At 43.3% G+C, this 26,810-nt stretch overlaps 1 protein-coding gene across 26 annotated transcripts in view; it reads right to left on the bottom strand.

The window, feature by feature from the left end:
- FRMPD4 (FERM and PDZ domain containing 4) overlaps nucleotides 1–26,810 on the bottom strand; it is a 919,679-nt gene that overhangs the window by 226,244 nt on the left and 666,625 nt on the right. For 2 of the 26 annotated variants that reach the window (XM_085007346.1, XM_021080626.2), the window contains exon 1: nucleotides 13,049–13,207. The exons of the other annotated variants lie outside the window; for them this stretch is intronic. In XM_085007346.1, the coding sequence (XP_084863472.1) occupies nucleotides 13,049–13,053 (5 nt within the window). In that variant the 5' untranslated portion in view covers nucleotides 13,054–13,207. Of the gene's footprint in view, nucleotides 1–13,048; nucleotides 13,208–26,810 lie in introns of those variants that run through there. 26 annotated transcript variants of the gene reach the window in all.

Here is a 26,810-nt window from a genome sequence, read left to right as displayed (position 1 = left end):
CCATCAGAGTAATTGTAGTCAATCAACAATATTAATGAATAATTCATTTTTTATCAATGTAAGTGCAATGTAATGCATTGGGTAATACTGAGGTAAAAATTGGGTCTTAAGTACTCCTGAACACGGCCCAATCAATGGTTGAAACTGAATTTATTTACTTAAAAAAAAAAAAAAAGGAATAGTGGAGTTCCCATCAAGGATCAGCAGAAATGAATCTGACAAGTAACTGTGAGGATGCGGGTTCGATCCCTGGTCTCGCTCAGTGGGTTAAGGATCCAGCGTTACCGTGAGCTATGATGTAGATTGCAGATGGGGTTCGGATCCTGCATGGCTGTGGCTGTGGCTGTGGCGTAGGCCAGCAGCTACAGCTCCAATTCAACCCCTAGCCTTGGGAACCTCCATATGCCGCAGGTATGGCCCTAAAGAGACAACAAAACAAAATGAAACACAAATGCACAGTGATCATAAATTAGATGGTTATTACATGGGGGGAAACAAAGAAAACACAGATGTTACAACTTCCAATTATGTTAAAACAGAAAGACAGCCTAAGAATCCTAAGAGACAGTGATTCTTACTTGTCACTAAAAAGCTCTAAACGGGAGGGCTTTATTCTCCGTGATACACACTGGTTTTAACTATGTCTCCACTGTGCTTGGCTCCTTATTGGATTTCACAATAATGGTATCTTTGTAGATAGTAACAGTATAGTACTGCTATTTATACCACTGGTATCTTGGACCACAGATTTCCCTTTCAAAAGTGTTTCATCTCATCCTAACCATCAGACCAAGGAGGGTAAATGATTGCCTGTCCATTTTCGAGATGATGAACTGATGGGTCCCAGGTTCAACGGCTGATGTCTCCAAGTGCAGCAGTTTCTGATATTCCACGTCAACTATCTGACATGAGGGAATGGAGCCTCAATAATAAGTGACACATTTTTGAATATTTTTACCTAATAGATGACTCCCTGTTTCTCTGCTTAGGGTTTCCAAATATAAGCCAACTATGGATAATTTATTTGAAATAACTTCAAAGATTTTTTTTCTTCTCATTAGCTTATTTTAAGGTTGCCTTTGAAACACTCATCACCTTGCTTCATCCTGAATATCTGCCAATACTTAGCTTCAAGAAGGTAATTATAAAAGCCAGTCTACCTCAACTTGAACAATCATGACCTCTGGGAATAAGATTTTTATTCCTGGAGAGAGAGTTTGCCAAGAAAATTAAAGAAAAAAAAAAAAAAAAGGCAAGAAAGAGAAGGAAAGTTAAATCTATGTTAATTCCAAATATCCAAACTATTAAGCTGTACTTTCTTATTTCACCAAAATTTTAGGCCTGGAACACTGTACCTAATGTCCAGGTCATTCGAAACAAATAATATGACTCAATTTAATTTTGAAGTAGAAAAGAATCACATTTTCAAAAATATCACTTTCAAAATTGACATTTTCTTAAGGAATCAAGGTACTGCTTTACCCCCAACTTTTTTCTTTCTTTTTTTCTTTATTATTATTATTTTTTTTTTGTCTTTTTAGGGCCACACACAGAGCATTTTGACCCAGGCTAAGGGTCAAATTGGAGATGCAGCTGCCAGCCTACACCACAGCCACAGCAATGCAGAATCTGAGCCACAACTGTGACGTACACCATAGTTCACGGCAACACGAGATCCTTAACCCACTGAGCGAGGCCAGGGATTGAACCCACGTCCCCATAGATACTAGTCAGATTCATTATCACTGAGCCACAATGGGAACTCCCTCCATCCCGAATTTTGGTTACGGCCTTTTGTTGGGGTGTATCAAATATTAAAGGACTTAGATTTGATCATGTTCACCTTCTAAGTGTCCTAGACAGGCAGGATGAAACCTCCAGAGTCAAACATGCATATATAACGCACCTTTCCTTGCAAGACCAATGAGGGCTTTTGGGACATTTTATCCTCTATGAACAGCTCTCTATACATTTCTATGTGTCTGTCCGATGTCTGCCTGGTCCAGGGTATCAAGGGGACGCATGATTGGGATCCCATGCACAAAGGGTGATGACAGGATTAGAATATTCTTTTTACTCGGGTCCCATGTGGGGCACTTCTGTCACCTGGAAACCTCAAGTCATGCAAGCACCACGGCAGATGAGGTGTTTCTGAACGTTAAGGAACTTAGCAGGAATGAATAGTTTCCTTTCTGCAAGAACTTCATCGCCCTGATTTTACACAGAGCCTGAATACAGACACAATAAGCTCTGAGCGGCAGGCAACTTAATCCTCCCTTTAATGCAGTCATAATGATGGTAGCCCCCTCTTGTGAGATGACACCTCCCTCCATGCTCCTTTGTCATGTTTCCATTTTATGCCATCTTGCTGTTAGTTGATGTTGCCACTGCATGCTATCTCTTTTGTGTTCTGTTCAAAAATACTTCCTTTTTAAAAGCTTAATTTGTTCTAGCGCTTTGATAGCATCTCAAGTAGATACAGCTGCAACCAAATCACTTATTTATTCCCGACAAAAAATTTACATACATCGGCTGAACATCGAGGCAAACGCTCCTTCAGTCCCCTAGATCCACGGAAACGAAATTCAAACACAACCCCAAAGACAAACTTGATGGGTGGGGGTAACGCTAAGAAACGGCATTTCTGCCTCATCTCCCCACAGTCACTCATTCTTACAAAATTCACTGATGCCCATCTCCGCTCACTGTGTTTTGACCATTCAATTGCAGATGTGATTGTCATTTGTTACACAAATGGCTCTTTTCATGAAGAAATGCAAAAGAGAGCACTTTAGTGCTTTGTAAAGTACCTGAGTACCAAAGGAAATAGAGACGGTATCAAGAGACTGTGAGGAAAACAAGACCTTCATCTGTCCTACTTTCCATCTCGGGTTTTGTTTTTTTTTTTGTTTTTTTTTTTTGTAGCTCTGATTTAGTGTCAATTTGAACAATTCACGAAGTATAAAATCACATCCTCCCATTAGACACTACCCACGGAAAGGATCTTATGTAGAAGAGCATGTATGTTTTCTGCTGCCTTGTTTGCATTAAATTGGAACAGATTAACTTAATGTTGCATGAAAATAAGGGAAATGTCATCTTAATTAAAACCTAGTAGTGCTGTCCTTTTGGCTGAAAGTCAACGTGAACCATCCATTTCTTAAAAGTAAACAGCTCGTTTTTCCTGATGGCTCATAAACAAGGTTTTTATCTTCATCTCTTTTGATAAGTCAGATGGGCACATGTGAACTGTGGACCAGCTAACTCATCATGTGAGAATGAAGCCCTAACATTTTGACAACTTCGCACACTGAGACTTGTCCAATAGGGATGAGCAGTTAAAACGTCGATCAGTGTGGTCCTCCGCTACTCAAATATGATGGAATCATTGTCAGGAAAGAAACACTTTTTTAGTAGACACAACAGAAAGCTATACTTTATCAAAGGACCCTGAAGTTTCCTTCAGGCTGAGATGAAACGCAGTCTTCAGCTGTAAAGGGATACCATGTTGGAAATTTCATTAACCAGCTAGATGGCACAGCACAAGTTGGCCTGGTACAATGGAGCGTGTGATGGAGGTAAAACTCTCAATAGTTAGTTGAACTGGCCAAAGCCTGCATATACAAGCTGTTTTTCTTTCCCCACCAGAACAGAGTGATGATAAGCCTTGAAGTCTGCACAGGGATATTTCTAACTGCCTTAGAACTGCATAATGAGTATTTTTGAGCAAGTATTCAATCAAGCATGCACTCCTGTAGCAGGCACACATAAAAGTTTCTACAGAAACATACACACAATTCTCCCCATTTCTGGAGACAAATACAGGAACAGAGAAGTGATGGAACTAACTAGAACCTTCCAGAAATGAATCGGTTCAAACACATCAAAAAATTTTCTTGCCTTTTCTTTTTTTTCCAGGGCTGCAGGTGCGGCATATGGAGGTTCCCAGGCTAGGAGTGGAATTGGAGCTGTAGCTGCCAGCCTACGCCAGAGACACAGCGATGCCAGATCTGAGCTGCATCTGCGACCTACACCACAGCTCACAGCAACGCCGGATCCCTAGCCCACTGAGTGAGGCCAGGGATGGAACCCACAACCTCACAAACACATCAAAATTAAAAAAATTTTTTGATGCTCGTTAATTGGATCCTACCTTCCCCAAAATGCCACCGGAGTCACCATGTGCTTAACTCCAGCTCCTCTCCTGGCTGTTGATTTAGCACGGATGGTCCAGGCCTGAAAGCACGGTCGTCAGGCACTAGCAAAGGTCGGGGCTCCCTCTGTGTCCTTCACGAACGGGGTTCTGGCTCTTTCCTTGCTTTCTTCCTCTGTGATATGAAGACTGTAGGCCCTCAAAAATGGGAGTTCTCTGACTCCTGTTTAAGTTCCAAAGACACCACTGTGTTTTCAGACATCACAGAGGTGAGGAGGAGAAACAGATCATAGGAAGAAGACTGGGAGAGATGGAAATCAAAAAGAAAAATCGCAAGATCTCAGGCCTGCTGAGGGACGACCACAGCTGCATTTGGGGAGACAAAAGAGGCTCTAATCACATACTGTAAAAGTAAGATCCTTTTTTCACTGCAGGCACTTCAAAGGGGAACAAAAGAAATACTGAGAAATATATTAACGCTGTTTTTGTCCCAGCCTAACATTTTGTTTGCCTGCTTAGTCTCAAAGGCACTAAGAACCAAAGCCTCATTCCTAGAAAAAAAAGGGTCCTATTTGTACTCCTGATTCTCCATTTGTATCAATGAGATGTGTATTGACAAATGCTCTAATATTCAGATAGGAAGTATGTTTTCGCCATTCTTGCTTCTCTCGCACCCACCTCCTCCAAGTGGGATCACCATCTCTTTCGGGAATACAAAGTCCAGAAGTCTCACATAAAATCTAATTTCAAAATGTTTTATAGATACCTAAAACCTTTTAGGAAGGAAATGCAACAGTTTAATGACCTTTCTCCAGAGAAAGAATGAGGGCAGGGAAGTTGACGGCTCAACCCAGGCATGGCAACTCAAGGTTTCTATTTAACAGCAAAAAATATCTACCCTCTGCATGCTTTTGATGTTTTCAAATAGATGTGGCAAGAATGATTTATCGTCAGGAGTTGTTCTTCCATTACATATTCCTTTCCTTATTTTGGCTTGTTCTCGAGAGTTCTACAACCTGCATTAATCATGCAGTCTAGGCATTGCATTTATTGCTCGCTCTGTCCCTTCATTTAATCTTACAGCTCACAACTCTCCCAAGCAAATGCTTATTAAAACTTAGGTCTTCCCATAGCAGAAGTTCAGCACCAAAGGTGATTTAAGTGAACCTAGGAAACCTAGCTGAAATCCAACAAAGCATTTGTTTTAAGGCACAAAGGACAGTGAAAAGCCAGGTGTTGAGACATTCATTACAGGGTTTTGGAAGGCTTCTTTCTCGAGTGTTTACAATAAACACCAATGTCCCTTCTGTTACTGAGCCAAAAGGACTGTTGAGCTGGGAGCCCTGGGGCCATCAGGACACTGAGCCAACAAGCAAAATAAAATGAGGGACCATCTCACTACATCCTTCCCTTCAATCACTCATTCTAAGAGTAGAAATGCTTCTTAGTTTGAGATTATGTAATTTCTTCAAAGCAACCATATTTTGTTTCTCCTTTCTTCGTCCATGGGAGTTTGTAGATGAGGGAAACCTGGAAAACTTTAGAAAGTTAGAAGGTATGTGACAGAGTCCTTTTAATCCTAAATTCCTCAGGCTGCCTTCTGTATTTCAGAGGCGATTACTTAAAAGAAAAATGCTATGCATAGAGAATCAAAATTCTAACTACTGGGAAATAGATAGGACACTTAATGAAATAAGTGAAATAGGTAGGACACTTAATGGAGTAAGTGAAGGAGGTGGTGAACAGGTCATTGGCTGTGGACTGTCATCTGGGGTGATGTTTAAGGAGGGCGCTCCAGTTCCTGAATTTCGTCTTCTCTTTTCATTTTGGTTCCGTCACTTGGCCTACTCAGAATGACCACTTCTATTTTTAGAGGTACAGCACTGTAGCCCCTCATCTACCTGTCATTTTTCTACAATTCCAAACTGTCTCTTAATTATGGAAATAGCTCTATTTTGTACAGAATTACTGACCATGAGAAACTAAAGTAACACATCAAATGGGAAACTGTCCTTCCAGGGGACACGCAGCTCCAAGGATCTTGCCCTTGCTGTCGCATACATAGATTATTAAGAAGGCACTGGTTAGGGATGGGGCGGGGTCAGCTCTCAGCTCTGCCCCTTAGTCTGTGGCTACAGTCTGTGGGTCAGACTGTCAATTGTCCAGGCACAGGTGGACACACACACCCCCCCTAACTTTTGAAACTGTAATGTCTGGGATGACCAGAACTTTCTGGATGTTGGGAAAGGGACAACAGCAAAGCTTTCTTGTAGATCAAAGCAAAACGAATATTAGCTAGTGAGAAGAAGCTAATCCTTCTGGGGCAGCAGCACTGCCAAAGCTGCTTTCGTTGCCTCCTTGTGGGCCAATCTGTGCTTGTCATGGGCTTATAAGGGACAGTTTGATGGCCACTGCTAGTCTTACCTCAGGGGCCCCGGGTAAATGGTCTCCCACTTCTCTGTCTCGGGTTTCTCTGAAGGTGCTGAGATGTAGTCCAGGTGCTGCTGGGAAAAACCCTTCTTCTACAGGAAGGGATCCATGAATAATTACACCTCAGCTTCCGTCCTTCAGGACAAGGCTGAGGCAAGTTCTATACCAGGATATTTTTAAGGTACTTTTAGCTATTTTAGGTCTCTGTCACAACTATTCAACTCCGTCCTTGTAGCACAAAAGCAGCCATAGCGATCATGGAAACACCTGAGTGTGGCTGTGTGCCAATAAGTTGATTTACAAAAACAGGCCACTGTTTGGTCTAAACAGTGGGTTTGAGCCCTAGACGCCCACGCTGCTAACCTATGGTCTGTTTCGTTTCTACTGCTTTTCTCATTTTTTCTCGTTTTTCCCTCTTCCCCACTCCAGCTGCCTGGAATCACCTCCCAAATCAACCACCTGCCCTCGCATTCTCATCTCAGGGAGCAGGCACAGGGCCCGCTCAATGTGCGCGGACAGACGCAACAAAGGACGCGTACATGATAAAATGTGATCCTTGTCCAGTGGCTGCGCTGCCCTGGCAGAAATGGATGCAGACTAGAAAATGCAATAAGGATACATCAGCAAGTTCCGGACCTGGGTTTACTCCAGTATTAGAATAAATTACAGCATCTTTATATTCTGTGCCTCATAGGCATCATTTATTGAGGACAAAAAGGATGGCAAAGGAATGTATTTGGCTCACTAAGGGCTATAGCCTAGGAAGTGGAGTGATGACAGGTTACTCAGGGCTGGTGAAATCGCCCTTGAGCTGATTACAGGCCATGTGATTTTTTGGGGGGCAGTCCTTCTAGAAAACTCTGCTAGGAGCTGGTCTGTACTTTCAGGATTTAGTAAACAGTGACAAAGGGGGGCATTCCTGCTCAAAACAAGGGAGCCATGATAGGAGTGCCTCAGAGGAGACCTCTTTAATGGCTTCTCTGAGAGCTTTTTCTCAGTTCATCAAATTCTTAGAATTCCTTTTTTTTTTTTTTTTTTTTGCTTGTTTGTCATGGATAGAGGAGGCTTTGGCTCTACCTACCCTCTCTTAGCTTATAATAATAGCAAGAGAAAAAATATACTACTCTTTTTTTTTTTTTGTCTTTTGTCTTTTTTTTTGTCTGTTGTTGTTGTTGTTCTACTCTTTTTTGATAACTGTTAGGTATGATCTTAATTTTTATTTTCTAGGAGACATATACTTAAGGGTTTCACTTACTAAGACTTAGACGTGATAGTGGACCGAGCAAACACCCCTTGAAGAGAGTTCCTCTGTCTACTGAGGTTTACTGAATGAGAGGAATATGGAAAGCGGGCAAATATTTGCCTACTTTCCCTAATGGTATTAAGGGATCTCTAACTGCAGAAAGTTGCTAATGCTAAGTTACTAATCCTATGGTCAAATATAAGGCTCCCAACCAGGGCAGAGTCCATAAATTTCCCAAAGATTCAGTCTTGAAGTTTCCACATGAAACACTAAAACAACGTGATAGCTATCCTATTTCAATTTGATGGCTGGTAGGGCTATATTGCTTTCTAGTTCCTTCTAATTCTTTTTCCTTGCATTTATTCATTCATTCATCAACCAAGCATCTATTATCTACAAAAAATGGGAGGTGGTTGGGAACATTGTATTCACTGTCCCTTCTCTATGGGCAGATTTAGCTCCTTATTCCACTGGAAGTCAGGCTGGGACAACAGGCTTGCTCTGGTCAATAAAATATGAATGGAAGTGACGGAACACTTCCTAGTAAAAATGAGTAAGCTTCATCAGGTGGTTCTACCTTCCTTTTGTTTTCTTTTAGCTGATTCCCCAAATGAATGGTAGAAAGCCAGAGATGATTTGCAAGGGCTAGGATGAGAGTGAAAAACTACCTTTGTTATTTTAAGCTATTGAGACTTGGAGAATTATTTGTTACCATGGCAGAATTTCATCAAAGATGACAGAGACATGCATCTTGCTATACAATAAAAAATTAAAGTTATAGAATATAAAAAGCTCTCTTGTATGAGGTGAGAGTTGGTAGCATGGGCACAAGTTTTGCAGTCAGACTATCCAAGTTGGAAATATACCTCTCCTGTACAAGCTGGGTTAACTTACCCAAGTTTTTTTTAACCTCTGTCAGTCTTACAAATATAGTTCTTAATTTGTTGGGGTGTGGAAAGAAGGGCTGAGACGATACTGCCACATGCACAGCACAAGACACAATAGTTTGTACAGAGGAAGGGCTCGATCCAAATTGTGAATAATGCAAAAGCTATTTAAGGGAACCCACCGTGGCCTTGTGAACTTTCATGAGATAATTTTTTCCTGCTTATTTTCACTGATGACCTCATAGTAATTGTTAATCAAATAATGGGACAATGTATGTAGGGTTACAGAATTTACAAATACTTTTCACTTCATACACTTTGATGGCCTTGCACCAACCCTGTGAGATTGGTAGGTTAGTGATACTTCACAGAAAATATGGGGGTGTTGTGGCTTCTTGAAGTTTGGTCCAATAGGTAGATCTGACAGAAAATCCTGGCATCCTGACTGCAAGTCCTATGCTTTCTTTCATCGCACTGCATCTTATTCTCTGTCAAAATCAGGTCTCCCACTGTACTAGATGGATGAACTCAGAATGACAGGTAAGAATGTACCCCGATCATCTGCAGCAAAGCTCAGTTCTTTCAGAAACTCTCACTGGTGCATCTAGAAAATAACTCCTCATATAGTATTGTTTCTTTTTGTTCCTCTTGATCATCAAAAGGTCATTTTCCTATGGAAAACCTCCCTCCAGCCATTCTTTGACATTTAATTCTCTGCAGTCCATGATCACGTGATTATTCTTAATTGCACTGTGAAATCGTACAGTGTTGTGGAGTTCTTCCAGAAACCTCATTGTTTTCAATGCACACATGACTTTTAGAAGAGATTATAGAGCAAGAAATGTCTTCTGAAGCTTAGAAAAAAGGAATTTGTCATGCAGATGTTTCCTAAGCACCTTGTAGTAAAAATATTTTATTATCCCAACTCTCCAAGGTCTTGCTAGATGGTGAAAAATCAAAGCTTGCAGATACATCACTGATATTTTAGAGACAAGAGAAGCTTGTTGATGGATTCACAGCTGTAAGCACAACTTGTCTAGAATGCTAATATTCACACAGAAACGTATGTATTAAAGCCCAACTTTTACCTAAGCCAATACTAATGTTTATTTTGAACATACTAGGATATATAATATTCTTTTCTGCTTTTTTGAGAAAACCTTTACTGAACAAGTATAGATCTGTTCATTACCAAAGCATTCCCACACCGTTTTTTTTTTTTTTTTTTGCTTTTCAGGGCCACACCCACAGCATATGGAAGTTCCCAGGCTAGGAGTCCAATCAGAGCTACAGCTGCTGGCCTACACCACATCCACAGCAACGCCAGATCCGAGCCGCATCTGTGACCCATGCCACAGCTCATTGGCAACGCCAGATCGCTGACCCACTGAGCAAGGCCAGGGATCAAACCTGTGTGCTCATGGATACTAGTCAGATTTGTTTCCACTGTGCCACAAGGGGAACTCCCTCTACACCATATTTATTTCAACTGTATTTTCATTTTTTTTTCTTTTTTCTTTTTTCTTTTCCCACTGTACAGCAAGGGGGTCAGGTTATCCTTACATGTATACATTACAATTACAGTTTTTCCCCCACCCTTTCTTCTGTTGCAACATGAGTATCTAGACATAGTTCTCAAAAGTAGAATATGCATCAATGACAATCCTTCATGATACTACAGAGGAACAAAGTTTGAATAGCAATCTAATGGTTTAGAACGGTCATATGTTGGCTGGAAGAATTGTGCAACATTAAAGTCCAAGTCAGAGGCTCACTGTTGGACAATTAAAACCATGTGGATCAGTGAAGTCCTTGTTCCACACCAGAACCCAAAATTCTGAATTTGCAGATGCTGTTATCCTTAACCTTCAAAAGTCAAGTTCTATTTAGACTTTACTCTGGCACAAAAAGGTGCTTAAAGGTTGGTTCTAAATGAGTGAATGAATGAACCAAAGGATATGGTGCAGAACTGTGCCTAGCGGGAAACCCAAACTTCTATCATTTGTCCCATGGTCTCTGACATCAAAGTCATTCAGAACTAACTCTGAGGGATGACACTCTAACCAAGCAATTCGTGGCCCTATTGTTACCTTTCTGCTCCCGCCAGCAAAAATCAAGGAATACGTCCTTAGAATTATTAAGGAGGATTTTGCTGCTTTTAAAAAGAAGACATCCAAAAGGGCTTTTTTTTTTTCCATTAAATACCTAAATTATTACCTTCAAAAGTAAGCAAAAACAACAGCAAATCCAAACCAAACCAAACCAGCATCCTTGCCATTCTGTTATGAACACAGACCTTTCATAGGTACTTTTGTTTAACAAGTGTAGCTCCTCTTTAAGAAATGGACCATCTTACTGTTTGGATGGTTGCCACGGCCTAATTCCCTCCTTTATTTGCTTCATTTGTTCTACCCACTGTAGGGAGTTTCGAAAACAAGACAGTAGATAAACACAAGATCTTAAAATGGGCAAGAAAACTCAAAATCACCATTGACCTGCTTCTGTAGGACTCGACTCTAAGCCACAAAGACAAACGCTTGTTTGTTTAAAGAAATGAGTCACATTATACAATTACATTTTGCACATTCTACTCCACCTTCTGCAGTCAAAATCAAAAATGGCGATAATTACGTCCATGCTGGGCTGGAAGCCTAGCCTTGCCACTCGGGAGCTCCAGGACGGCGGCCATCAAGCATTCATCACGTCTGACCAGACAGTCTGGGCAACTTGTAAGACAGTTCTGAGGTAGTAATTCACCGAACTACAGGAAGCCCTCACAGCAGTGCGTTTTTAGAACTTGCAATTTTAGTCTCATCAGTGGTAATTTACAAGTGATTTAATGGTGCTGAATCATGGGCCTGCTTCAACATTTATGAGTGGACATAAAAAGTTATGACAATTTCACAGGAGAAAATGAATATTAATATTAAAAATAGGCTTGGCTTTTAACTAATACTCCATTTCTGAGATGGTGGAGAGGCGGGTTTTTTTAGCCTATTTCCTTCAAAGGCAGGCCCTGCACGAGAAAGGGGAAAATGACAGACACACAACAGTTCAAGGCACTGACCAGGAAGACCACCGCCCAACTGGGAAACGGGCATTTCCCAGTTAAAATAGCGGCTTCCAGCCACTCATGACAAAGTTTCTTCATCACCTGTTCTTGCTCTCTTCTAGTAGTTTGAGTATGTTGCAGTTATTAAACCAAAGTTAGTCAACAAAATACAATGTAATGCATGACAAAGTATATATACATCTAACTCCACTGGTACATCATAAGCTGTATAAAATTATTTTGGAAAAACTATGAAAATTGCCCCTTAGCACTTCTTGCTGGCCTTGCTGTTGCAATTTGGGTGCTGGCTTTGGTTGACGGAGTTACCCCTGCAGACAAGGCAAGAGGACTCAGCAGAAGAGAGAACATTCTACTGAAAGAATGACATGACATCAGTCCCACGTTTTCTGTCCCATGAGCACATTTTTATATACACGGAAACGGGTTATCAGCCAACAGGGATGATGTGTATGCCATAGGTCCCTTTCTTTTAAGGCTACACCCTGTGGAAAACGCCCTTCGCCTCCCCTCACACACAGGTGGAAGAAATTTCTCATGGAAAACCAGTGAAGGACCAAAGGAGATTCTTCAGCCAATTACAAACACCTTCGGGAAAAGTGGAAAGAGCTATTATTTACTTTTTTTTTTTTTTTTGTCTTTGTTGTTGTTGCTATTTCTTGGGCCGCTCCCGCGGCATATGGAGGTTCCCAGGCTAGGGGTCGAATCGGAGCTGTAGCCACCGGCCTACGCCAGAGCCACAGCAACGCGGGATCCGAGCCGCGTCTGCAACCTACACCACAGCTCACGGCAATGCTGGATCCTTAACCCACTGAGCAAGGGCAGGGACCGAACCAGCAACCTCATGGTTCCTAGTCGGATTCGTTAACCACTGCGCCATGACGGGAACTCCTATTTACTTATTTTTTGAGGGGAGGAGGTTCTACTGTTCTCAGTACTCTAGAAAAGGTGACAAAAGCCCAGGCTCTCTGCACTGGGGACAGACTCAGGTCCAGTCCACCTCTAACAAGCGCTCCTTCGCACACCAGCTGTGTGTTCCACAACTCAATTCTGACCCTACCCACCCACAGACGGCATCCAGTCCCACGGGCTAAGGCTCAATCCCACAAGCCTGCTCCCTGTCTCCCCATTTCAGAGGCCAGTCACAGGTCGGGGCTGACACCTGGGCTTCTGCCCAACTGGCTATAGGCTGGAAGTTCCAGCGACTTAGGTTTGATTAATGACCCAGAGGGGCTTAACAGAACTCAGAGAAAAATTTTACTTACCCCATCACTGGTTGCTTATAAAAAGATATAACTGAGGAACAATGAGATGGAAGAGGTGCAGAGGGGATGGACTGGGGCAAGGCCGTGGAGCTTCCATGCTCTCTCGTGTGTGCCCCACCGTCCCTGCAACCCCCAGCACTCACCAACACGGACGTTTTCCAAACCCTTGCTGCTTGGCTTTTTAAGGTGGCTTCAACACACAGGCATGATTGATTAGCTCATTGGCCAGTGGCGAGAGAGTCAACCTCTCCAGGCCCGCCCCTCTCCGTGGAGGAGGGGGTGGAGGTCTGAACTCTCCAACTACAAGGTCAGTTTCCCAGGCAACCAGCCCCCAGCCTGAGGCACTTTTAAGATTTCACTTCATTAACTTAACAAGAGACACCTTAATGGCTCTCACCCCAGAAGGTGTTAGGAGCTCCCGGCCAGAACCTGAGACTTAGACCAAATACATATTTCTTGTTATCAGTTACAATATCACAGTAGGTTTTACAGAAAAGAATTCAATTTAAGCAAAGACTTGAAGGAGAAAGAAAGAGCCAAGCAGAAGCGGTGCGTAGATCCGAAGGCAGAGGCCGGCTTGGCAAGCTCAAATCTGAAATGGACTGAGCCCTACGTGATGGCACAGGCCACTTCCGGGGCGGGGGGGGGGCTGTCCCTGATTCAGTGCAAGACTTTGGCTTTGCTCAGAGTGAGGTGGGGAGCTGCTGTCTTCATGTCCTCTGTTGATTTAACATCTCTCCCGGCCGCGGATAAATTTCACGGCAAACCTAAGTCCACACCAAAGGTAGGTATTTTCACCGACGTGGTGGTGACTATTCAAGGCAAAGCAAGTCTCGTTCAGACGCCCCATCTCAGTTGCACGGAGTGGTACGTATTGAGGGGAACGTTCAGCCGCTTCCGGGGGCCACCTCCGCTTCATGCCCTGTCGAGTGTGTGCAGCGGCGAGAAGACTGCATTTCAAGATGCTTTAGAACTTCGTGAGGCCGGGGAGGCCGCTCTGGTTGATGGGACTGCGGTGAAAGAGCGGAGGGGGCACTTCTGCGCACATGGCTTACAGCTGGGAGATGCAGGCCCTCTGCCTTTGCTTCCCCCTCCAGCCTGCCCTCCCTCCTTTCTGGAACACACAGGGCCAGGCTGTGGGCAGAAGGGCAGCTGGAGATGGAAGCGCGTCCCTACAGGGCCGAATCAAAGGGAGAAGGGGCAGGGGTCCTTTGGTGACGGCAGGGTCCATCCAAGCCTTGTCTCCCCCTCGGCCCCCAACTGCAGCCTTTTCTTACAGGAGTCTAACTTCCATCTTTGACGATACTACTTTAATTTAGACCACTATTACAATCGTGAGCATCACTCTCTGTAACATGTAACAGAACCCACCCGAACCTAGTTAGGATGGTTTTGTCATAGGTCCTTTCTCCTCCTTTAGCTTTTCTATTTTATCCAAAACATCTTTCCTGGGAGTTCGCAATGTGGCACAGTGGCAACGAATCTAACTAGTATCCATGAGGTTGTGGGTTCGATCCCTGGCCTCCCTCAGTGGGTTAAGGATCCGGCGGGGCCATGAGCTGTGGTGTGTAGGTCACAGACGCGGCTCAGATCGCGCTGCTGTGGCTGGGGTGTAGGCCGGCAGCTGTAGCTCTGATTCGACCCCTAGCCTGGGAAGCTCCATATGCCTCAGATGCGGCCCTAAAAAGGAAAAAAAAAAAAAAAAAAATTGCTCCTTTGGCTTTTATGTGATACATCCCCCTCCCTCCAAATAGGCACCACAAATTTAGAGAATCTCTTCACAGGAAGAAAGAAAGCCCCCCCCCACCCCAAAACAGCATTTCCTATAATTAAAGATGTCTCGAGAAGTGCACCAGGGAAGTCGGGTCCAAGACAAAGACTGGATACTAACTGGCTGAACTAATCATAGAGAGGGCGTCTGGCACACAGGGTGCCAGAAGGATGGCTCTAAAGATGGCTGGCTCAAATGAATGCACTAAGCAGAATTAGACATGCCAATTGCAGAAAAAAACCTACATATTTCACTAAGTTGAAATATGTAGTTTTCACTAAGTTCACATATTTCACTAAGTTGAGGGATGTTAATCTAAAATTCTTCTCATTTTCCCTCCTCTTAAAACATATGGAAATGGGTTCAAATTTTAGAATAATATTAAATGTCTCATATGCTTGTGACAAGGATTAACTATGATGTAGTAAAAATGAAAAACTTCTCTTTCTTTATTCTTTCTCTTTCTACAGGCAGACCTGAGGCGTACTGGAAGTTTCCAGGCCAGGGGTTGAATCAAAGGCCCGCAGCTGCAGGCCTACCCCACAGCCACCGCAACACCAGATCTGAGTCACATCTGCGACCCAAGCCACAGCTTGTGGCAAGGTCGGCTCCTTAACCCACAGTGCGAGGCCAGGGATCGAACCTACATTCTCACTGAGACAACACTGGGTCCTTAACCCACTGAGCCAAAATAGGAGCTCACGAGAAACATCTTCAGGTGAGACAGGACGCAAAGTAGGTTCTTAAGGAATGTTCATTTGAGATTTCACCATTGTAGCACCAATTCATGTCATCTGTATCTCTTTTGTTTCATTAGTCAAAACAGATCAAATAAAATCTCCTGATATTTTCACAGGGCTGTGAGAATCAGAGCAAATAACAGGTATGGAAGCCCTTGAAAGAGATGAAAAGCATTTTTATTAGCAGTTGCATGATTTGTGTCAGTATTATATTTTGCTGCATTATTTTAAGAACAATTTTTATGTGCATTCTCCAGGTCTAGCCGTTCTGATACTATGATTGCAAATGACTAAGAAATGACATTATCTTTTATTTTGAAGGCACTTAAACAGCTTCCAAAATAGTCCCAGGTGTATTTTCCCAGCGCCATTACTTACAACAGTGCTGAAATACAGAGCAGCAAAATGGTCACTCTCACTTAACACTTGAGGACAGCAAGGATCAAAAAGTTGGAGCAAACTGTCCAGTTACCCAGCTGGGAAGTGACGACGGACATTTTCCACGCGATTCTTCTGATGGCAAAATCCCGTATTAGTTTAATCCCGTGGTTTTTCCCCTCCAAACAATTTCTCAGTGAGCAGATGGATGGCCACAATCAGTTTGGCTAAAAAAAGGTTCTGGGAAAATCCCTTAACTCAGAATTTCAAATAGTACCCTCCCCCCAGGGACCTGTGCATGTCTGAATAGCTCAGCCAGGTCTGAAATAGAGAATTCCTTCCTGTAAGTCCAGGTGTCTGGCCATCAGAGAGACCGTTTTCTGAGAAGAGGTGGCATATTCTAAGCCTGCTTAGAGTCAGAAGAGAGGCTTACCGTGCTGGGGGCGGTGGGGTGCACACCGGGCCGGTAACAGTACTTCTTGGGGAAGGCTGGTGTGAGATCAGATCTGGCTTCCCACACTCATTTTATCAGATGTTTAATGTTCAATGCATCACTCAACTTTTTTTTTTTTCTTTTTAGGGCCCCACCGGTGGCACATGGACATTCCCAGGCTAGGGGTCTAATCAGAGCTGCAGCTTGCTGGCCTACACCTCGGCCACAGCAGCACGGGATCCGAGCCAAGTCTGCGACCTACACCACAGCTCACGGCAACGCCAGATCCTCAACCCAATGAGTGAGGCCAGGAATTGAAACCGCATCCTCATGGATCCTAGTTGGGTTCGTTAACCACCGAGCCTTGAAGGGAACTCCTGCCCAACTCAACTTGAAATCAGATAATATAACTGGTGAGTGCACAGAACAGAAGCACCTTCATTTCAAGACGTGCAACCTATGATCCCTGTATTTCAAGGAAGACAGCAATCATTCCTATTAGTTTTTCTCTCATGAAAAATAAGCAAACTCACTTGCCTGGATAATTTAATATTCCCTAGGCATATGCCAGGAAAATTATTTTCTTTCCAGCCAAAGATTTCTTAACTCAATCAATGGCAGGAATAACATAATACACAAGGACCAAAACTGTACTTCCTGGCTGAATTTGCCTAGCCCATACTGCACATTTTAGCAATGTTTATTTAAAGAAAAGGAGCTCACTGTGGTGTACGTTGCAGACATGGCTCAGATCCCGCGTTGCTGTGGCTGTGGTGTAGGCCGGTGGCTACAGCTCCGATTAGACCTCTAGCCTGGGAACCTCCATATGCCGCAGGTACAGCCCTAGAAAAGAACAACAAAAAAAAAAAACCCACCAAAAAACCAAAAAACAAAAAGGAGCTCATTTTATTTATTGAAGTGCTTCTGGGCCAAGAATTAGGTACATTTATTTTCCTTTTTTTTTTTCATATATATCCAGTGATCCTCTTACTGATCAATAACATGAATTCAAAAGAAGAAATTTCTAGAGAGTTCCCATTGTGGCTCAGCAGGTTAAGAATCTGACTAGTATCCACGAGGATTTGGGTTCGATCCCCGGCCTTGCTCAGTGGGTTAAGGATCTGGCATTGCCGAGAGCGGTGGCATAGGTCGCATATGGGGCTCAGATCTGGTGTTGCCATGGCTGTGGTGTAGGCCTCAGCTGCAGCTCCAATTAGACCTCCTAGCCTGGTAACTTCCATATGCCACAGGTGTGGCCCTAAAAATGAAAAAAAAAAAAGTGAAAAGAAAAAAATGTCTATTCTTCTCAGCTCTAAATGTAGTTATTCTTAAAAGAGAGAAGGTTCTGACAAATGCACAGATCATTTCATTTATCAGGAGCAGTCACTCTCAATAAATTTTAAGAGAAGCAAGTTTTATTTAGAAACAACAAGATGCTTCCACTTTGATTAACTGAGTATACAAATACTCTGTCACTCCCTAGACACGCACAGACAGTGGATTCTAAAGAAGTTCACATAATATTTGCCGCATGCGATTAATTACCCCTCTATAAATACCACCTTAGCAAAACCAGGGCAGTTACCATCCATGACACCTAAATGAAATGGTTCCCCGAAAATCTGAAAGTGGAATTCTTGTTGACAGGACAGTTCTATATAGTGAGAGCAGACATTTGATGGCCATATTACATTTAGTTGGGTGAAATAAAACAGAAAGGAAACAGAGCAAAAATTAAGAGGACTGAGCCAAAGAACGATGTTTCTTTTTGTATCTTGCTTTGATAACAACTGCAAATATGCAATAGCCCCACGTGTCATGCATTGCTTTTGTTCCTCAAACAACATTTTGCCAGGAAACTGTGCAGACTACAATTCACATATTTATCCCACATGTTGGTTAACAGAACAAGACCCTGGATCCATAATGGAGTTAGGTGGTAAATAATGACCGAATCTCCCCAGATCCAGAGAAATACGAGAAGCAGCATTATCCCACCCCCCTGGGAAAGACCGTCAAACCAGATGTATTGGTTCCATCTGAACTTGGTTTCCCCCTACAGCAGAGATGGACTTGACTTTCTTTCCTTTTTACATATCATTTTAAACGTCGCTGCCTAAAACAGTTCACCACAGAAGGAATAAGGAATGTGATTCTGGGGAAAAGAGAAAAAAAAGCTTTCCACAGTTTCTACCTAATCATGGTAGCGTCCTGAGTGACGCAGAAAAGCTACAGGAGGGGACATGCTGCCTGCGAACTTCCTAGTCCTACATGGACTTCATTTGGAAAGTCATCTGAGCCTCTCTTCACTGCCTTAGACTGGTGGTTCTCAATAGGGGTGACTTTGTCCCCTAGCGACACAGGGCAATATCTGGAAACATTTTCAGCTGTCACAACTGGGGGTGAGGGGCAGTGCTGCTGACATCTGGATTCAGAGCCAGGGATTCTGCTAAACATCCTACAATGCACAGGGCAGCTCCCAAAGACAAAGGATTATCTGGCCCCCAAGTGTCACCAGCATCGAGGTTGAGAAGCCATGCCTTAGTTATCCATGCTGCTCCCCTCCTGGCTTGGTTTCCATCACCAATTTAGAACTGGGGTGTTAATTTAGTAATGTTAAACCACAGAAACCCAGCCTGGAGACCCCCATCAGATCTAGTCTTTAGCAGTTTCCCCACTGTCCCAGGCCCCAAGGGACTAGGCTGGCTTGGTGGCATTTCTCTGTGGGAGCGCTATGATCAAGCTGGGCAGGAAGAACTTTTGAGGGCAGGGCTGCCCAGGCTGCTCACTGCAATTGGTAGTCTTGCCCTCCCACCACCAAATGCCACACCACGCTCAAAGACACTTCCAAATGCCCCCAAAGGGGCAGAACCATGCCTGGTGAGCAGCCACCTGAGCACCTCCTTACTACATACCACTCTGAGGCTCAGAAGCTCAAACTAAGGGCTTTGGGAGCCGGAACCCATGCTCTCCTTCAGCCTTGTTGATCAGCGTTCAGCTTTGTTGATTATCTTCTTCCCACTTAAGGAATATTTATTCCCTCTCCCAGGCACTAGAGTCCCTGCCAAATGTGTGACAAAGACAGTGTTTTGCAACATTTCAATATTTTCACCATTGCAAGTTGCTACTGATTAGAGAGATGCAAAATCACTACAGTGGGTGGTGGCTAGCATTCAAAAAATAAGTAGAATAAAGCAGCAAATAGTTCATCAGGCGTACTAAGGACAAATACCATTTTGTTCAAGTTGGGATTTTTTTTAAAAAAAGATATACATGCAGTTGTGTGGGTCCTGAAATGTACTGGCTCTTGATCAAAAAGGACTAAAGCTACTGGTCTTATCTAGCATCTCTCTTCTTATCTTAGAATTTCCCTCTCTCATGCTCTCATCCTTGAGCTCACAGACCTAAGTCACAGTAGCAGCAGGAAGCCCAAACCACTGAAGCAGCCTTGTGATAAAGCAAGCACCTCTCATCTTCACTTTTATCAAATGAGATGCCATCAAACACAAGAACACATGAGATCGGTACATGCTTAGTCTCTGTGCTATCATTTGAAAATTCTTTGAGCAAACCCTGCATATACAGTTGGAGAAGAGAACAGGAAATGCTATGCCAGTCATCAAACACTTACAGACAGATACCACCGACCTTTTAAGGTTGTTAAGACTAGAGAAACTGTATCAAACACGCTAGAAGATGTCTTACACATCATAGATATGCAACCAATGATTTTATTGTTATTCCCATATCTATATTTGCATATCTCTTCCCTATTTCTGCTACTGGACATTTTGATGACTGAGGTCTTCCCAATATTTTCATTCTAATGTAATGTTAAAGTCCCTCAAGTGGAGCAGGAGATAACCTTTAGAGTTTCAAATGCCCTAGGTCAGCATTCTCAAACTCTAACATGAATTACAAGCACCCGGAGGGCTGGTTAAAATACATCTGATTCAATAGATATGGAGAGAGGACACCAATTTTTCATTTCTCTCAGGTTCCCAGGTGATGCCGATAATGCCCATCGAGGGATCAGTACTGCGGAGCCGATGCTCTACATGGATCTCATGACAACTAATGTGGTGGCCATTCCCAGAGGAAGCAGCCGTCCACACCTCATCCACCAGGAGAGCATTGGACCCAGCTGACCCAGGTTCCAAGAAGCTCTTGAAGGACAGAAGCAAAGGGATAGCTCCTATTGTCAAAACCTGCCTGGGAGTTCCCATTGTGGCTCAGTGGTTGACGAATCTGACTAGGAACCATGAGGTTGCGGGTTCAATCCCTGGCCTCGCTCAGCGGGTTAAGGATCGGCGTTGCCTTGAGCCGTGGTGTAGGTCACAGATGTGGCTCTGATCTAGCATTGCTGTGGCTGTGGTGGAGGCCAGGGGCTACAGCTCTGATTGGACCCCTAGCCTGGGAAACTCTGTATGCCATGGGGGCTGCCCTATAGAGGAAAAAAAAAAAACCCAAAAATCAAAAAGCGAAACTTGCCCGAATCAGACTCAGGTCAGAACAGTTGTTCCTAAAATGAGAGAAATGGGACCTGGAGAAAGAAAAGAACAGGATGAAACCCTGTCCTCAACTCCTAAGAAGTCCATTGTCTAGTAGGAAAACAAAAACAAACACTGTGTCTCCGCTTTTGGAGTAAGTAGCAAAGGTCAGTCTCTGCTCATCCTCATAAGAAAACGTCCTCACAGCTGGTGTTTACCGTCCCCTCTGTGCCAAGTTCAGCACCCCCTTTATTCCCACTTCTCAACAAAAACACAGGCCCACCCAAATTAATGAAGGACAAAATTCTGCTTTTAGTTGGGCAAGACATTTCTATTCAGATTCTCTTTTTCCCTGTCCTTTAGGAAAGAGACCAGCTTATTCCTCACAGGTTAGTTTCCCCTCCTTTCTCTACTTCACAAATAATTCCCAGTTCTACCACAGGTTAATGAAAATCCTGTGTCTCTGAATTAGGGGATGGGCAGAACACTCTAGAGGGAGTTCATGTGGACGCTCAGCCCTGTGGTTGAGATATGAGGGTGCCAAAACCACCAGGCGGAGAGGAAATTAGAACTTGAAAAATCAGTTTTCCGAGCTGATTTAGAAGCGCCAAGAGAAGCATTAAGCCAACTTTTAGAAAATGGAGAAGCGATGCAACTGATATTTAAGCTGAAGTTCTTCAAAGACAGCTAATTCATCATGTAACTGGGCCACACTCATCTCGAAGATCAAAACCTGAAGGCGAGTGCTTTCAGTCAGTAGCTGTGCATTTGCTCTTTTCCGCCAAAAGCAAAAACATCTGCGTTGCACGTTTACTTTGGAGGCACAACCCATAATGCCAGAGGCGACAAACAGACTGGCTCTTAGAAGCATCAAAACCCAATTAATTATGCTTCCATTGGCCTCTACTTCTACAAAGCTCCGAAAAGCTTAGGTCATTTTAGCCTTCAGATATAACTTTGTGGTATTAAACACTAGAAACCCAAAAGTAATGAAATCATACCAGTTGTGGCCATTTGCCTGAGGATGCCTTGCCTGCTGCAAACTTAACACTGTATCAAAATCTCACCTCATCATCTTCCCATCTTACCCCACCTTCACCTTGCCTTATGGAAGCAGCAATCTCTGTTGCATGGATAAAACTTGGGGTTGTCTTTGATGGTCTTCCCCACACATAGGCAATAATTCACCATGATATCTCATACCCCCATTCCTTTATGGTGTCTTGAACACCTCATCCTTTCTAGGCCCCCTACTACAGTAACAACAACAATAATAAAAACTATAACCACTACCAAGGAAGCTCATTACATTGTGCTGGGAAACATCTTCTGGCCAAAGGCACTAAGGAGCTTTATATTCCCGAACTCCTTTGATGAGAAATGTCACCCATTGGTCAGTCTCAAAAATCTGTGCTTCCACTAAAATAACTATTTTCTTTAACAGAAATTCTTGGAGGGAGGGCCTTAACAGTTAAAGACATGTCAACATCAGTGTGACAGCCTTAGTACCTGGGACCTGACAAAACTAGTTCTCCATGGACTTAAAGAGTCCTGGCTGTAGGAGTTCCTGTTGTGGCGCAGTGGTTAACAAATCCGACTAGGAACCATGAGGTTGTGGGTTTGATCCCTGGCCTCACTCAGTGGGTTAAGGATCTGGTGTTGCTGTGAGCTGTGGTGTAGGTTGCAGATGCGGCTCGGATCCCATGTTGCTGTGTCTGTGGCTTAGGCCGGCAGCTACAGCTCCGATTCGACCCCTAGCCTGGGAACCTCCAGATGCCACAGGTGTGGCCCTAGAAAAGGCAAAAAGACAAAAACAAACAAACAAACAAACAAACAAAAAACAAACCAAACCAAAAAAACAGGAAGAGTCCTGGTTCTATAGTTTATTTCTATGGAAGTCATTTTTTCCCAAACACTCAGGTCTCAAAACCAAATCTCCCACGTGTCTTGCCAAAGACTCTTTTCCGCTTCCCCTAGCTTCTCAGTTTGCTCTAAATAATGCACAAGGCAGAGGCAAAGTACCCTGCCCCATCAGCCTATCATTTTGCATCCTGGGAGTCTGTCTCAAGCTCCAGGGAAGGGCAGTTAGTATAATACAGGAGGATCCTTTGGTGGTGGACGTATTATATGAAGGAAAGAGAAGGAGTAAACGCGAACAAACAAACAAGATACATGAGGGTATCAATAGACGTGTTCTCGTCCAGTGGTGTATTTTGTGTACTTAGCTATTTTCAATTTTAATATTTAGAGTTTTATAGGCCAAGCAGAACATATAGCCTCCTGGGGAGGCTTCCTCTAAATTACAGGGGTTTTTAATGTGCAATTTGGGCGTCAGTTTAAGGCCATTCAACTTCTCCGGACGATTTTTCCAGAAACAAAGCCATGTGGCACTTCATGGACTTCCAAATTATGCCCTGTAGTTTCCCCACGAGATGCCCTTCAAGGCTTGGCGGTTGTATGTTTATAGTTGTCTCCAGCTGGGTTTCCAGCAGCACAGTAAGGAGGAGGCTGTTCTGAAGGGGCTGCTTTCTCTAAGAAGTCAAGAAGAGCTTTTTTTTTTTTTTTTTCTTAATCAACACATGCAAATAAGATGGAGAGGAGACTCTAGTCAATATCCTAAATGAGCAGCAGAATCTAGAAAAGAACTATGAGAACCCCTAGGAAAATTATGACACCTAACTTTTGGGAGAGTAGGGTCTTCAATGTCTTTGGTTTCTATTATGGACTGAACATTTGTGCTACCCTCCACGCCACCCCCATGCAAAGGTTGAAACCCTAACCCCTAAGGTGATGCTATTAGGAGGTAGGGCCTTTGGGAAGTGATTTAAGTCATGAGAGTGGAGCTCTCAGCACTCCTTCACTGCTTTCACCAGGTGAGGACATGGAGAGAAGATGACTATCTACGAACCTGGAATGGGCTCTCACCACGCACCAAATCTGCTGGCACCTTGGTCTTAGACCTCCAGGAGAAATAAATTTTGTTTTGTTTTGGCTTTTTTTTTTTAATTGGGTTTTTTTATGGCTGCACCCGCGGCATATGGAGGTTCCCAGGCTAGGGGTTGAATTGGAGCTGCAGCTGCTGGCCTACAGCACAGCCACAGCAATGCAGGATCCGAGCCATGTCTACGACCTACACCACAGCTCACGGCGACACTGGATCCTTAATCCACTGATCAAGGTCAGGGATCAAACCTGCGTCCTCATGGATGTTAGTCAGATGAGAAACAAATTTTTAGTGTTTATAAGCCACCTAGCCTATGGTATTCTGTCATAACAGCCCGAATGAACTAAGACAGTTTCTTAACTCCGAGTTGTCTCTCACTGCTCTTCAATCTCATTATGGGTCATTCGCAGCATTTTGTAGTTGGTAGAGCAGTGGAGTGGACGTGGCTGGCGCTCTTCCCAGGTTTCCTTAGATCCCTTCCTTATGGATTCTGTCAACTCCTCCCTGCTGCACCTCCCCCAACCCATGTGCTTTCTTTTGTACTGATCTGCAGCTACAGATCTTCTGTGAAGGGCTATCCTAGGGGCCTTGAACCTGCATTGGCTAGTACTGTAGAGAGCCAAGAGTATCCCTGAACCAACAACCGAGAGAGGTGCAGGAAAGGTCAAAGCCCAGCCACTGGCTGAGACCCATCTGCCCCCTTCCTCACATTCTGGAGCTGCCTGCAGGGCCAGGCTGCAGGCTTCTGCAGGACACAGCCTGCAATTGCCCATCTGCTGCGTCTTCCTCCTCCCCTCTTATCTGCTCTCTGAAGCACACAGCCAACCCTGGGCGCAATTCTTTAATAAACCATTGGAATACACATCCTCAAGTCAGGGGTACTTTAATATATATTTTCTCTCTGTAGGGTTGCAAATAAAATATAGGATACCCAGTTAATTTTGAATTTCAGATACACAACAGATTATTTAGTATAAATATGTCATATGTAATATTTGGGACATACTTATACTAGATGATTATCTGAAATACAAATATAACCGGACAACTATATCTTTATTTTCTAAATCTGGCAACTTTATTTATTGGACCCTCAGAAGAACCCAATGTAAGCAATTATTTCCATTTTAGAGGTGAAAAACTAAATTTTGCTTAAGTCTAGTGACTTTTCAAAGGTCATATCAAAATTGGCAGTTTTCCGACTCACATGTGGGAACCTTTTACTGTTTTGTTTGTTTGTTTTTTCAGCCTCATTTTCTTAGAACTCTGTACTTTTCAACCTCCCTGTTGGAAAAGCAAAGTTACCAGATTAATTTAAACTAAGGTTCCAATGGCCAAAACCCATAGCGTGTGCCGAAGCAACTCAGAATATGACATTTTAACCAACAGTGTCTTACTGGGGAAATGTGAAGTGTTCACAACGGAAACACCTCATCTGCTGACAGGCGACCCTCTCTTGAATGACGCTCGTACAGTATAAGTGACTCATTTCCTTTGCCTTTGAATAGGTTGGATGTAATTTCAAGGGCTATCATAGAGAAGAAAATGAAATCAGCTCTGGGTGTCATTAGTTCAGAACATAAAAACTAAACACTTCTAGTAGCATCATGGCTCTTGCTGAGATTATTCATGCCTGTTTCCATGGCAAACAATAGTGAGTAGAGGTTGGGACCTCTAGCTCTGAGGTCTGTCCCACATTGTTCTATCCCCACGACTTCCAGCTAGATGGTTTTGAGCCTTGCTAACTTTCAAAAATTATGAAAGGTCTGAGAATTGGCTCTAATTGCAAGCTACCATGTCACTCGGCTACGGTGCCTTGTTTGCTTGGCAAAGACATGAGACTCTTTGGTGAGAGAACAAAGAATTTATCACTTACAGCAACAAGAGTCTCAGCATCTGTGCCAATTCCAGAGCTCCAATCCCTATTGACATGAAGAGGGTCAGGTGACATCTGTACACACTGGGTTACAGGGCTGGGCTCCTGAATTTAGGGAACCCAGATCTTCCATAGTGGACAGAAAGCCTGCCTGAACTCTGTCCTGGAGGGAGCTATTACCTTTATTACACTGGACAATAAGCAAGCCAGTATTTGCTCTGGATGGAGTCATGATCTCGAACATGCAAATCTGGACACTTAAAGAAATATCTTTGTAAAGATAGTTTGGAAGAAAGGTTCAGTCAGTGTCTCTGCTCACAAGACAACGTGCAAAGGTGAGAGACTCAGGAAGAACCGCCTCCCAACACTCCGTCATGGTTTCCTCATCTACCAACTAGGAAAAAGAGTTCCTAGCTCACAGAGTTCCTCTTTACCTTCTGTTTAGAGAAATTCCTTTTGGCTGGCTATTTCTGTTTCTTGCCTCCTCCACAATGGTTGTATAATTACATGTGACTAAAAGCAGCTGTGGAAGTAGAAAGTGCCTTGAGTGTGGCCTCAGAATCCCAGATTTTGACACCCCCTCATTAAGCAAATATGTATCGAGCACCGACCACTGAACAAGGTTCCGTGTGATGTGCTGGCTTGAGCCCAGGTTGTTGGGCTAAGTCTCCCTTCTCTTACTTGAGAGACTACATCTCTGAGGCTTTTTTTTTCTTTCGGTAAATTAACAAAAGCTAGACTTTTTCCATAGTATCATTAGGAGGAATGAGATAACAAGTGGGAAACTATTTTTAAAATTATAGTGATGTACACATTTATTTTTTCCCCAACACTTCTCAACAAGAGCCTGGCATATAACCCTCTGAATCTAGTACTACCCTAACTGTATTAATTGACCGGCTTCCTTTATACCAAAGAGGTAGAACAATTTTATAACCAGTATCAAATTACATTAAGGATGAGAGAGGAAGCAAGGTCATTTCATTGATAGTCTCCTCTTGGATTTCTAATTTTACAAAGACGTTGCGTGCTGTGTCTGCTTCAAATGACTTCTCATAACTTTCCTGAAAACAGCAGGAATAGTTGACTTCATAAGGTCACCCAAAAATCTTCTGTGGATTGCTTTGCTG

Source organism: Sus scrofa, chromosome X (genome assembly GCF_054392235.1).
Source record: "Sus scrofa isolate SSC_HxYL_T2T_F1_AM1 chromosome X, Sscrofa_HxYL_maternal_Yorkshire_Landrace_v2.0, whole genome shotgun sequence".
Lineage (NCBI taxonomy): Eukaryota > Metazoa > Chordata > Mammalia > Artiodactyla > Suidae > Sus > Sus scrofa.
Note: the sequence above shows the minus strand (reverse complement) of the source record. Positions and strands in the feature narration are given on the sequence as shown.